Source organism: Protobothrops mucrosquamatus, unplaced genomic scaffold (assembly GCF_001527695.2).
Source record: "Protobothrops mucrosquamatus isolate PMUCROS unplaced genomic scaffold, P.Mucros_1.0 scaffold5, whole genome shotgun sequence".
NCBI classification, from domain to species: domain Eukaryota; kingdom Metazoa; phylum Chordata; class Lepidosauria; order Squamata; family Viperidae; genus Protobothrops; species Protobothrops mucrosquamatus.
The window spans coordinates 2,425,058-2,439,007 of NW_015386392.1; the positions used below are offsets into that span (position 1 = coordinate 2,425,058).

Genomic DNA, 13,950 nt, shown 5'->3' on the forward strand with positions numbered 1-13,950 from the left:
GTGCATTCTGGCTTTGATGGACGCAACCAGGTTGTAGATCAGCACCTGGTCAGCCACCCCTACCAGCACCTCCAGCCTCGCAGCTATGAGGCTTTCCTTTCACCTGGATAGGACCCCCCCCCATGTGGGATAGTAAGACCGGCGGCAACATGGCAGCACTGGCAATCTCTCCCCTCCCATCGCCTCTTACTGAGCGTGGAGGAAGGAAAGAGATGAGAAGGAGAGAAGGAAGGAAGAAAGTGTAGCGGAGAGGGGAGTTGGGATCGGCACTGGCTGGGAGGCTTTGCCAGAGCTCTGCGGATCCAGTAGAGAAGTCGTGAGCTCTGGTGGTGGGGCGGAGCTCTTGGGGAGGGATTTTTAAAGGGGAAGAGGAGATTGACTGGGGGAAGAAGATTTTATTTTCTCTTTTCCGGGGAGACAAGTTCCTCAACTCCCCTCTCCGCTACACTTCCTACCTTCCGTATCTCCTCATCTCTGGTGCTGGTGGGAGGGGGGGGCGGCGCTGATCTTACAACCTGATTGCGTCCATCAAAGCCAGAATGCGCTCATCCTTAAATCCACGGGGCAATCCTGCCCCATTCCCTGGGTGCGCACGCAAGTGGAGTCTGGCATCCCTGCTGGCTGTCTTGCCCTGCAGGCTGACTTCACCCAGGATGCCGGCGCTGGCTGTGTCCTGTGCGCACACCTAGGGGGTGGGGCAGAGGTGGCGAGGCAACTCCTTGCTGGTTCCAGTGGATCTTAGGCTGAACATGTTTTGGCTTTGAAGAATGCAACCAGGTTGTAGATCAGCGCCACCATCCCCCACCAGCACCTCTCGCCTTGCAGCCACGAGGCATCCCTTTCAACGGGACCGCCCCACCCGCCCACGTGGTGTAGGAATGGCTGGCAGCAGCATGTTAGTGCTGGCAATCTCTCCCCCTCCCATCACTCCTTCCTCTGAGTGCAGGAGAAGGAAAGAAATAAGGCGAAGGAAGGAATGGAGGGAGGGAGGGAGGAAGGAATGGAGCAACGGAGGGTGGGAGGAAGGAACAGAGGAATAGAGGAAGGAATGGAGGGTGGGAAGAAGGAAGGAAGGGAAGAAGGAAGGAACAGGGAGGAAGGAATGAAGGGTGGGAGGGAGGGAAAAGGAGAAAGGAAGGAACGGAGGAAGGAAGGAACAGGGTGAGAGGAAGGAAGGGAGGGTGGGAGGGAGGAAGGAAGGAAGGAACAGGAAGGAAGGAAAGGAAGAAGGAAGAAACGGAGGAAGGAATGGAGGGTGGGAGGGAGGAAGGAAGGAACGGAGGATGGGAGGGAGGGAAAAAGGGAAGGGGGAAGGAAGGAACGGAAGGTGAGAGGGAAGGAAGGAACGGAGGGAGGGAGAAAGGGAGAGTGGGAGGGAGGGAAAAGGAGGGAGGAAGGAATGGAGGTTGGGAGGGAAGAAGGAAGAAACAAAGGAACAAGGAGGAAGGAATGGGGGATGGGAGGGAGGAAGGAACAGAGGAAGGAAAGTGGGAGGGTGGGAGGGACCATGTCCCAGCGCTCGCCCCAGTCCCACCTTTCTTCGCCGGAGACCCTCAGATCTGCCCAGGCACCCCTGAAGCAAGTAATGTTGAGCTGACCACGCCCATCCAGTAGGGCATGCCCACCCTGGCCACACCCATCCGACCCTCTGAGGGCAACCCCAATGCTGATGTGGCCCTCAATGAAATTGAGTTTGACATCCCTGTTCTGGGGGGGGGGGCTGTACAGTATGTCAGGTCCCCAAACCCTCATTGTTTCCCCTGCAAATATATATTCTACTTTTGGGGCCTGCCATTCTGCTGGGGGGAAGGGGAGCATGCTTTCCCTTGAGATAACTTCCGCTTTCTACTTTCCCTCTCTTGCTTCTATCGTCTTGAGAAAGGAATGTGTCTCCCTTCTCAGGGAGACGGTTACAGTGAAACGAAAGCTGGAGAAGACCATGAGATGCGCGCCAACTTTATCAGCCGGCCAGACTTCATGGCACCTGTGGATTGGCTGGATTTCAAATGGACATTATGACTTTGGTTGGAGGAAGAATACTGCTGGTTTAATTATACCGTTCAAGCGGGATTTTCCCGAGATCTCGCCTTGACTTCCCTACTGTCACTGATCCCTAATAAAAATATCCTTTTGAGACAATGCCTGTTTCAAGAGTCCTGCTTTCTTGGGTGGTTAGCTGAGGTGGGTCTTTACAGACTATTTGCAACACACTCTACATGGAGCTACCTTTGAAAAATATTTGGATGCTTCAGCTGCAGAATGTGGCTGGGTGAGCTATACAGGTAGTCCTCAACAACCACAATTGAGTCCAAATTTTCTGTTGTTAAGTGAGACGTTTGTTAAGTGACATCTGCCCCATTTTATGACCTTTCTTGCCACAATTGTTCCCCTTCAACTTTGTCAAAATGTTACAAAAGTGATCAGATGGACATTGCAATCATCCTAAATAGGAGTCAGTTATCAAATGTCTGAATTTTGATCGCATGACCAGGGGGATGCTGCAATGGTCGTAAGTCACATTTTTCAGCACCATTGTAACTTCGAACGGTTACTAAATGGACTGTTGTAAGTTGAAGTCTACCTGTATCAAAAGATGGGCGCATATAACACCCTTGCTCTTTTAACTGCATTGGGTGCCAGTTTGCTTCCAGGTCCAATTCATAGTGTTGGTTGTGGTCTATAAAGCCCTAGATAGGGCCAGATTACATTTGGAACTGTCTTCACCCTGTCACATTGGCTAGTCCCACCTTGTCAGGCAGGAAGATATGTTACAGATCCCTTCAGATGTCTCCTTTTAAGTTCTAGATTTTCAAGTTTTATATGCTGTTTTTATATTTTAACATTTTATTGCATATCATCCAAAGTCCCTTTCCGAGAGAGATGAGAAGTTCAAAAACATGAAAAATAAATAAATCCATAGCTTTGGTTTCCTAGTCTGGTCTACCTCAAAGAGTTGACAACAGCAAGTTGAAAGAAAATGTTTCATTCACTCTCTGTCATCTTGTCATGCTGGTTTAACATGGCATAGTGAAGCCATGAAAAAAAACTTGATTTCCCTAAAGCAGGAGCAGTTGCCCTTGAAGTTAGTATGTGACCTAGGAGAATTTAGTCAGCACCACTTCTCTGCGCAAATATGAGGTCAGGGGTCACACTTGCTAGTTCTGGGGCTCTAAATTGTCTTTTATTCTACATGAAATTGATTTCTGCTAAGTGAAGTTACCATTTCATGTTGCCTGCTGGGCAGCAGAAATATAATTTAGTTCACCAAGACATAGGAAAATACAGCACTTATTTCTTTTCTGCCTCTTTATTCCATGCTGTTGCCCCTTTTCTTCCATCCAAATCATCCTTTTAACAGATACACGGAGGAGACTGTTTGTTCAGAATAAAGTTCAGTTCATTGATGAAAGACCCAAGTAAATTACAAAAATTACAGCTCTCCCATGAATAAACCAGCCTGCATTTTTGGGGAGGAAAGAAAACAAGTTGGTAATTCACAATAAAGGAACAAGTTAATTAGAAGTGCAATCATGTTTTAACCAAATGAATTTTTTAAAATCATATAATTATTTCTTTATTGTCTGAAACATTTTACCGTTATGTTAATATGTAAAACACGTCCTCTATGTGTTATCTTTAATTATATAAAAATTTCTTGTACTCTATGCAGAGAACAGAATATAACAACCTGTACCTGTACAAGCATTGAAGCTACTCCTGATGATCAGGTACTTGAAGTCTGGGATGAACTTAGAATGGTTGGCTTACCAGATGACATTGATGTTCAAGCCTTATTTGAACCAACAGGTATTCTTCACATATTCTTCACATATTCTTAACTGAAGAACATTTAACTCATTCAAAACATTGTTATTTATTTCTGCCTTTTGAGGGGGGGGGGACAATCTCATTCTCTTTTAAAAGAAAAAATACTAGTATTCTGCTATAATTGTAGCCATGCGAGGCTTTGAGGATACAATATGAGTATATGTTGCAATATCCATCTTTGGATTCTAATGAACCTTGTGAAATATAGGTAGTCCTTGACTTACAACCATTTGTTTAGTGACCATTCAAAGTTACAGCGGTACTGAAACAAGTGATTTACAATTTGTCCTTGCACTTGACAACTATCACAGTATCCCCTGGTCAGAATTCGGGCACTTGGCAATTGGGGTGTATTTACAAAGGTTGCAATGTCCCATGGTTATGTGATCACAATTGACAACCTTCCCAGCTGGTGTCTGACAACAGGAGTCAACGAGGAAAATCCAGATTCACTTAATAACTGAGCGATTCTCTTAGCAACTGCAGCAATTCGCTTAACAACCATAGCAAAAAAAGTCATAAAATCAGGTATGACTTGTTTAAGAACCACTTTGCTTACCAATGAAAATTCTGGTCCCAATTGTGGTCTTAAGCCGAGGACTAACTATATTTAGGTAAAAGTTTCCATTTAAAATTTTAAACTGCCCTGTTTTAACCCATTGTAATGTTTCATTTGTGGTACAGTTTTTCTGATGTATGTATGTATAAAAATATTTTATCATTAGTCCAAGTTGGACTAGTCTCCTAGGCTTTAAAAGGGTCTTTTAAATCCTGCTACCCATTTTAATAGAGGATGGTGGGCTGGAAGTCCAGAACTTTTAATAGGTATATGTTGAACTGAGCTTTGATACCCAAGATTAATACCACAGATAAATATTTACATATTGAAATGCAAAATTTATATCCGATGCCTTTAACAGCTTCTTAGATTCATTTTTCATGGTGACAAAGAAATAATAAGTAACTAGTCTGAAGAGTTAGACCTTTTTGCAGGGTTGAAGGTGAATAGAAAGGCATGAGACTAGCCAAAACATTTTAGTTCTCTGGAAGATGATTGTCCCACAGTCTAGCAAGGCCTTTGAAGAAGACACAGCTCTGAGTGGAGATAGCCAAGCAGGTGACAAAACTCACAATTTGACAACTGAATGGGTATAGATAGTAAGGCAACTAGAAATAAAATTTACCTACTTACTTATTTGACTAGCAACTCAAACGATAAATTGTAATCATTAAAGTTTGACTAGAACAGTAAAAAATGCTCTTTATTTATGATCATCTTACAAAATATTCCAGAAGCAAAGTTATAGAATATATGCAGAATAATATAAGCATGGTTTGCATGAAGATAATATATTAAGAAAGAGACATGGGTGCAATATTTCAGTTTAATATTCTGTTTAAAAACAAATTCAGATTAGGGATGACACACTAATTAGGCGGAGAGAGCTTTGTTTATAATGGGGCCTTCTGCTATACTACTCAGAAACATCTTCATGTCATATGGCAGTAATACATGTGGGTATGATTTCTTATGAATTTTCTGAGATCTCAGTTTATAGAAATTCAAAAGACCCTAATATTAAATTCCAAATTTCATATTAATTTGAATTTCTGATAGGATCAAGTTATGCCATTTGTCTTTTTGTTATACATTGGTGCTTTTATCTATTCCCTTTGAAGCTGAAAGTTAGATATTACTTGGCAAAAGCAGTTAACCTAATTGATTAATTTGCTAAACATCATATGTGTTAGGCTATTGTTGGGCTCATCACCGCTGTGCGGAATGGTCACTGGAAGTTTGCCAGACAGAAGAGCAGCTGCCAGCGAACGTGGACAAAGCTGTTGTCTCAGGGAGCACAAAAGTGAGTTTGAAAATAATTAAGATTATATATTTTCTAAAATAAAGTAAAATCTAAATCCTGTGCCATGAATGCTGAAAATATTATGGAATGCAGTGATGATATTTGCATGTTACTTCAAAATACATAATGAAATATATTTTTCAGTTATTAATTTCTATTAGGTCAGTAAAAATAAAATGGGAGGTGGTACATTTCACTAGCAAAATGTTAGCCTCCAGGTAACTAAATAATCATTTTTTATCCCACCGCCCAGCCTTGCAAACAAAGAGTACTTTTTTTAAAAAACAACAACAAGATCTTCTATGTTTACAGTTGCCTTAAAGATTTTGGCCCAGTAAGCCAATCAATTTTAAATACATTGATTTTAGGTAAATGTGAACACAATTGCAATAAATAGATTTAGGTATTCTTTTAAATGTATAAATTAAGGTATACATGATGTTCTGGTGAGATAACAAAGATTTTACTGAGGCTGGAGGAATTGGAGAGGATGAAATATCTTTAAGAATAAATTTAAATAGTGTATATAACTTTATATTGGTACTAATAGGAGTGACGTTTTGTGAATTAGTTTAGAACACAGAAACTACTTTTTTCCGTAACATGTTTTTTAATTGACTTCAGGTTTTTCGGGGGGCTGAAAGAGAATGTTTTTTTTAATGGTAATTTTTTTAATGGTAATTTTTTAATTACCATGTTTTCCCGAAAGGAAGACCTACCCCGAAAATAAGCCCTAGCTTGATTTTTCGGGATGGGCCTAATATAAGCCCTATCCCAAAAATAAGCCCTAGTTTTGGGGCGAGGCACACACCTAAAAATTAGTCTAAGGCGGGAGTAGGGAGGTGGAGCTGCACCACATGCTCCACACCCGCTTACCATTGCAGCCAGGCCTCCCATGAATCGACACCTGCCTTGCTGGCCCACTTTTTCTGCGGTGCCCCCCCCCCGGCCTGCATTTTGCTATTAGTGGCCTTCTAGAAAGGCCTCTGCAGCCAAGAACCAAGCTACAGATTCAATCCATAGCTTGGTTCTCTGCTGCACGTCAACCTGGAGCTCCATTCTCAGCTGCAGAGGCATGTCCTTCAGCCGGAGAAGAGGTGGGCTGGCTGGGCAGGGCTATTGGTGCCATGGTGGCAATGCGAGACCATGGAAAAGACACACCCCAAAATAAGGCCTGGTGCCTCTTTTGGAGGCAAAAAAAAGACCGGTTCTAATTTTGGGGGAAACACGGTATGTGATACTAATTTTTCGTTTCCTGATATGGTTAGTGGCTGTTTTATAAATTATACAAAAATGTAGCAAGGATTAGATGTGATATGGAAGTGTTGAACATGCAGTATAAAACTTGCAAATGTTACATGTAATTTAATGTTTATATCTAAGGTAAGAAGACAATTCATGTCATATAACAGCAGCACTTATTCTCTATTCAAGTTGCTTTTCTGGGTCATGAATGGATGTTGTTTTACATTTTTCTAAGAATTTAGATCCCCCCCCCCCCGACTTATAAACCCCTTGTCATATTAATAGAGATCCCATCCCATGAAAAAAGTCCATGAAAATATGTTTTGATGAATGCCCTAATTTGTTTTATCCTCTGGATAAAACAGTATTCTTTTTCATGTTTAGTTGAAACATGCATATTTAGCAGCAGCAAAAAAACTCTAGTTTATAGATAAGTAAATAATGGTATACAGTATGCTTTCAGTATGTTTTCTTTAAGGAGATAGTTACAACAAATAAGACCATGCCAGAACCAAAGTACCTTTCCCTGCTTTGGATCCAGCTACAGGCAGTCCTCGACTTAACAACCCTTCATTTAACAATCATTTAAATTTACTGGAAGGCACCGAAAAAGGTGATTTACAACCAGTCTTTGCGCTTATAACCATCACACCATCAAAATTTGAGTGGTTGGCAACCAGCATGTATTTATGATGGTTACAGCATCCTGGAGTCATTTGTGACATTTCTAGTTGTCTTCCAACATAGTCAGCGAAGGAAGTCTGATTCATCTAACAATCACATGATTCATTTAACAACTGCACTGATTTAGTTAACAAAATGTGGCACAAAAGGTCATAAAATTGGGTACAACCCACGTATCCGCCTTACTTAGCAATAGAAATTCTGGTCCCAGTTGTTGTAAGTCAAGGACTAACTTTACATGCACATCTGTTTTAGAAAAACATACCTTTAAAAAAAAAGTCAGCTGCCTCACTAAATTAAACTAATGATTATTGTTATGTATAAAATTTAAAATCTGTTTAAATATATGTAATTTTCTTTGTCAATGAATTGGCTAAACGTAACATTTTAAATTATGCCTTGCTTATGAAAGTCATTAATGATTGGTTTATCATGTGGCAGTTGGACATTGAAAAATGCGAACCTATGTCGTTCTTACATTTGTAGAAGTATTCTTAGTTTGTGAGCAAGATGGTGATTTCAAGTTAGATTATATCTTATTTTTATGACACTGTTTTTAGCATATGTTCTTACCTTTACTTGAATGGGCTTGTAATGATAACTCATATTTTGATCACCAACACAGTTGGACTGCTGTAATCTTCTCTTAAGCCAGGCTGTTTTGGAAATGATTTGGAACTGGACACTGGTCCAACATGGAGAAGCTAGATTTTAGCATGGCAAGCTTGCTGATGCAAGATCTTAAGGTTGCCAAACTCATTAGCAATAGGCTATTGGGATCATAGGGCAAAAACATAGACCTTTTCTGTAGTGTCCCCCATTCTTTGGAAGAAAGTTACACACACACCCGGACATGTTTATTCTTGCATTGTTGTACATTTCTGGTGCTTTTGTATTGGAATAGTTATATATAAGAAAAAAAGAGATAGTTGATACTACCTGCTTCCTTACTCCTTAAAAATATTTTTTTCAGGGATAAATAATTATTTTTATTTTAACAAGGACATGTTCTCTGCAAGTAATAAGATTTAAAGATGACAATGTAATGTTTAATTTGTTCTTTAAAAATTAAATCGTGTTTACAAATATATATATGCTTTATTTCATAGTGTACTCAAAGAGGGAGGGAGGGAGGAAGGAAGGAAGGAAGGAAGGAAGGAAGGAAGGAAGGAAGGAAGGAAGGAAGATCATAGTAGATTAGAAAATGGAAATATGGTCATTGAGTTGAAAATATATGGAAGATATATGAAAACTCCCAAAAGGTTTTACATATTTATTTAAGGAAGTCCTAATCCCACTGCACAGGGCTTTATTTAGACTCTTTTTGGAATACTGTGTCTGGTTCTGGAGACCTTACTTAAACAAAAACATGGATAAGATTGAGTGAGTCCAGAGATAGGCAACAAAATAGGTGCAAAGTCTGAGGGACAAAAATGTATCAGAAGAGATTGGAGAAACTGAATATGTACAGCCTGGAGGACAAAAGGGAAAGAGGGAGGGGGACATGATTGAAACCTTTAAATATATTAAGAGTGTGAAAAAGGTTCTAGAAGTATTTTCAATCTTAAGCAAAAATCAAGAACATGGAAGAATTAACCTCAACTGATAGAGGAGAAGTTCAGAAGTAATGTTAAAAACTATTATTTCATAGAAAGAATAGTGCAGAGATCCCCAACCCCTGGGCTATGGTATCGGTACCAGGCTGCATCCCATTTGGAACTGGGGCCGCGCAAACGTTGGGGGAGCACGCATGTGCAGCTCCACTTGCGCAAGTGGGGGATGCACGCGCTTTGTCCGAAGCTCCATTTGTGTGAGCAGCAAGTGCACGTTCCGTCGCTTATGGAAATGGAGTTGCGTGAGTGTGTACCCCTGCTGCTTGGATGGAACCATCCCCACACACATATCCGCCAGTCTGCCAAGTTGGAAAGGTTGGGGAATGCTGGAGTAATGGAAGTTTGGAACCAACGTCCAGCAGAGGTGGGTCAGTCATCAGTAACTGAGTTTAAACATGCTTGGAATAAACACATGTCCATCATTTGACAAAAATTTAAAAATATAAAAATAATAATTAAAATTAATTAATTTTATCCTCAAATCCTCAAGAAGCAGACTATGGACCAATATGTTTTTTTCTGCCATCAGTTTTATATGTTTCTATGCTGATTAGATAAGGCTGAAAGTGACTTCAAGTTTTTGTAAGAAATTTAATGAGATAGAGAGGAAAAGGTGAGCTCTAAAGCTTGTTTGAGGGCTTCTGTTGATGGTTCTTGGTAGCATTCCTCTAATTTTCTGACCATTTCTGTAAAGCAGGCAAGGAGCAATATCCTCTGTTAATATTAATGATTTTATGTATCTAAAACATATATTTTAATAAATTTGGAATTTTAATAGCAGGGTTTTTTTCAGATTTTTCAGCAGTACTAAACATTATAGTAGCATAAGCAGATTCTAAAAGATCTCTTAATACAGCTGGGAATGCTTCTTCTAAATTCTGCAATTCCAAGGAAGGTAGCAGAGAAGGATTTTTTTTCCCTTTCTGGAAATAAAGCTACCTGCAATTGCTTTTTTCTTGGCAAAGCACAGAGAACCAGGCGTTCTTCACTTTCTCATAATGTTCTTTCTTGGGTACAGCATCTCTGCCAATTTTAGTGGCTCAATAGATGGAACAAAAGAACCCACTTCTGATGTTTCAGAAATTCTGAGATCCTAAAGATACAAGTTTTCTCTTTCACATGAAAGAAAATATTAATCAACAAATAAAAACATCTCCAAAATAAAAACTGTGGCTAAATCCCCGCCCCTCGCAACTATTGATAATTGATTACAAGTTGAAATTTGTAAGAACTAATATATTTATTTCCCTAGAGGGAAAATTAAAAGAATTTGCACTTGGCTTCATCTGAGGAAGCTTTCTGTTCATTATGTCAAATGCACAAAAACTGTATTTGAATAACCATTATACTCTTTGGGATTAGTTTTATTCTGAATAATTGAGCTGCTGTAGATAACTGAAAGCTTGCTTTGGTTTCAGTGAAGTCTGGTTTTAGAATTTGCCAGATTATATTGCTATGAATGTTCTGGGATCTTCCATGTCTTAATAGCCTTATTTTTATATTATTGTCCACGCATTCTGTCAGATTGCCTTTGAAGAAAGTCTTCAGCAACTGAAGAATGCCTCTATTTATGCTTAAGTATTATTCATCATTGCACTCATGTTAAACCTCGCCTTTATTATGCCTACATTAATTAGAAAGACAAAGTATTCCACAAAGAATTTGTCCTACACCGAAGTGCAGAACTTTTCTAAATTAAGCCTCCTTGAAACACAACAGTAGCATTTCATTTTTTTTTCAAGTATTGAGTTGGCAGCAACATAACCCAAGTTGCCCAAGTTGCTGGAGATTTTTTTAAGCTGTCCTCCATCTTCTCCTTATGAAGGAGAGCACAGTGGGGGACCAAGAACTCCATTCTTTGGTTTCCCCCCTTCATGTGTTTCACACTTGACCTTTAAGAAAACAAAGCCATCATGTGGAGAAGTCCCTTTTCTTCCTCAAAAGAGAAGAAAAAAGATCAAGCAGGTTGAAACATGCAGCACTTTCATATGTGGCTGTTCCTCACCCTGGGACCATGGAAGGGGTGAGCAGGGATGATCCCTATCTTGGTAGAAAGGGACTTTGATCTAGCTCGGAGGGAGTGGTCGAATGAGCAGGTACAAGAATTGGAAAGAGCTCTCTTTGGGGCTACTTTTAGAATTAAGGAGATAGGAAATGTGAGATGTAGCAACCTTTCATAGAATCACATCAAAGGATGTGGGAAATAAATTCTGCACTTGTTGCACTTCTGCTTCTACAGTAGTAGCAAAAGATTGGAAATTTGATTAGAGGCAATAAAAGAAGGAGGTTGAGGAAGAATTAATATATCTTCATTGGAAACTGAAGCTTCCCTTTAACATGCTGACTGACCTCAGTAGGCAATATGTAGTTCTAAAGATGCTGCATCTTTCATTCTTGGTCAGGCTGTTCGAGCTTGTTTGGGAGGTACAATTCAAGAATAATTAATTAAAATATAATCATTAAAAGCGAGTAAATTTGCAGTATGCAAAAGCGAGTAAATTTGCAGTCATTGTTGTAGCCCTTGAACTTATCAAAATGATCTTCATGAAGCCCTCACATCAACTTGAGTTTGCAATCCTGAATTTAAAGGTTCAACTGCAGGTGGTCCTTGGTTAACAACCATTTGTTCTGTGACCAGTTGAAATTATAATGGGACTGAACGAATGGTACTTACGACCAATTCCCATATTCTGGCCAGCACAGCACAGCTGCAGTTACATAATTATAATCCAGATGCTTAGCAGCGGATTCACATTTACAATAGTTGCAGCCATTTGTGCTCTTTCCTTCTGGCTTTCCACAAGGGAAGCCAATGGAAAATCCAGGAGAGACAGTTACAAGTCTCTCTCACTTCTCCCATCCAGCAGCAGCCACTTACCTGCCCACTGGCTTGTGAACTGCCTGGAACGTGCAACTTCCTTCCGCCTTCTCCACTGACTTTACTTGTTGGAAGCTGAATGGAAGATGCAAGGAGTTCTTTGCTTAACAACCTACAATCTCCATTTAATCATGGCAAAAGAGAGTGCCTGGATTGCCTTTGCTAAGCGATACCACTGTTAAGTGAAGACTACCTATATTACGTTTTAAAATTAGAATTGAATCATTTTACTATGGGTTTTCTCTGGAGTTTTTCAGAGTGCTCTACTTTTTTGAGATAGATACTGTGCCAGCCACAATAATTGGTCATTCCATTGTTGTCTGATTTGAGAGAATTTGCAAAATCACTTAAAATATTGTTGTTTTCAGTTTAGTGTTAAAATGTCAATAGAGTATCCTGGATTTTTTCTCCCAGAACAAGTTTACAAATTACAACAATTTTTAGATATTTCAACCACCCGATGCTAGGAATTTAGCAGATGTTTTTGCCATTCAAAAATGCTTACTGAAACATTATGTGTGTATTTTAAACATATTAATAAAGAAAATTAATACTTCATCTAATTCTTTAGCTTTTAGTATATTTCTGTGGCAATACATGACTTGCACTTTGTAAATAACTTGGCTCTGTAAGAATTTCAACACATACCAACACATACTAGCTATCTGTTTTGCCTTATAGTCCCTTATAGTCCCTTTCTGACAAAATTGAGCACTGTTTTAATATTAGGGATCCAGTTAAAAAGAAATGGAATGTACATGCATTAAATTGAATAATACATGAAACTAATTACCAGAATCTAGCTGGCTGTGTTTCTTCAGAAATTACATGATAAATAGTATTGTAATTCTACTGTCAAGCTCATTCTGATACCAAAATATAATATTCTAGTTGCAGATTTTATCTTTCTAGTTATAATAATACTTTTATTTCTAATTATCTATTCTCTTAGCCATGTTGGGTCAAAATCTCTACTTTCTTCAGTCTTACTCTAGCTTTTGTCATGGTTCCGAAAGAAGAAGCTCTTCAAAGAACTTAGAGGCATTGTTTACCTTAAAGAATCTTTTAATTGCAACATAGCTTCGGCACGTACATAGGGAAGCCAAAATCTGAATTCTCCTCCCCCAGCACACCGTAACAAAGCATAACTCACTCCTTCATTTAACAGTCATTAATCACATTCTCCAATTAGTTTGAAGTGTGAACTTTCTCTCCCATTATCTCCTCTTGTTACAACTAACCTTGAAAAATACCCTACTGAAATATTGTTATGGCTAACTAGTCCCCAAGTACATTCTTCCCCCTCCCTTCCATCACTATTTAATTTTAACTCTAAAAGTAATACACAGGTTAAATAGAAAATGTCTGCATCTTCATATTTTGTCAAGCAAGAACATCCAATGTTAGCAGCATTGACACTTTCTTCCTTTGCCAACTAACTTTCCAAGTCAATGCATTTAAATCATCAAGTAGTTCTGCCTCTATTTTTCTGTATATTGTTTGGAATAAGAAAGACAATTTGATTAAAGTATTTTTGGAAGAACGCTTAGCCCATTTATATTCATTAAACAGCCTCCCTCCTTCTCCAATTTTCCACAATTCTCCTAACATCTTTATCTTCCATTCGATCAGCTCTTCTTCCTTATCCTCAAGTGTGTTCTGAGATCTTGACAAGTAAGATATCTTTTCCATTTCCGGTATTATCGCTACGTCCTCTAATTCTTCGTTTCTTTGAGTCTGTCTGTTCATTCCTTCCTTTAGGTTCTCCATCTTTGGATCCGCTTCCTCTAATTTTCCTTCTATTTTCTGGGTTACTAGTTCCTTCTTTGTAGTCATTTTC

General features: G+C 39.4%; 1 protein-coding gene across 1 annotated transcript in view; it reads left to right on the top strand.

The window, feature by feature from the left end:
• KMT2C (lysine methyltransferase 2C) overlaps positions 1-13,950 on the top strand; it is a 162,981-nt gene that overhangs the window by 57,806 nt on the left and 91,225 nt on the right. Inside the window, exons 5-6 of the mRNA XM_029282953.1 lie at positions 3,671-3,807; positions 5,581-5,690. Coding sequence (XP_029138786.1) covers positions 3,671-3,807; positions 5,581-5,690 — 247 coding nt within the window. The remainder of the gene's footprint in view (positions 1-3,670; positions 3,808-5,580; positions 5,691-13,950) is intronic.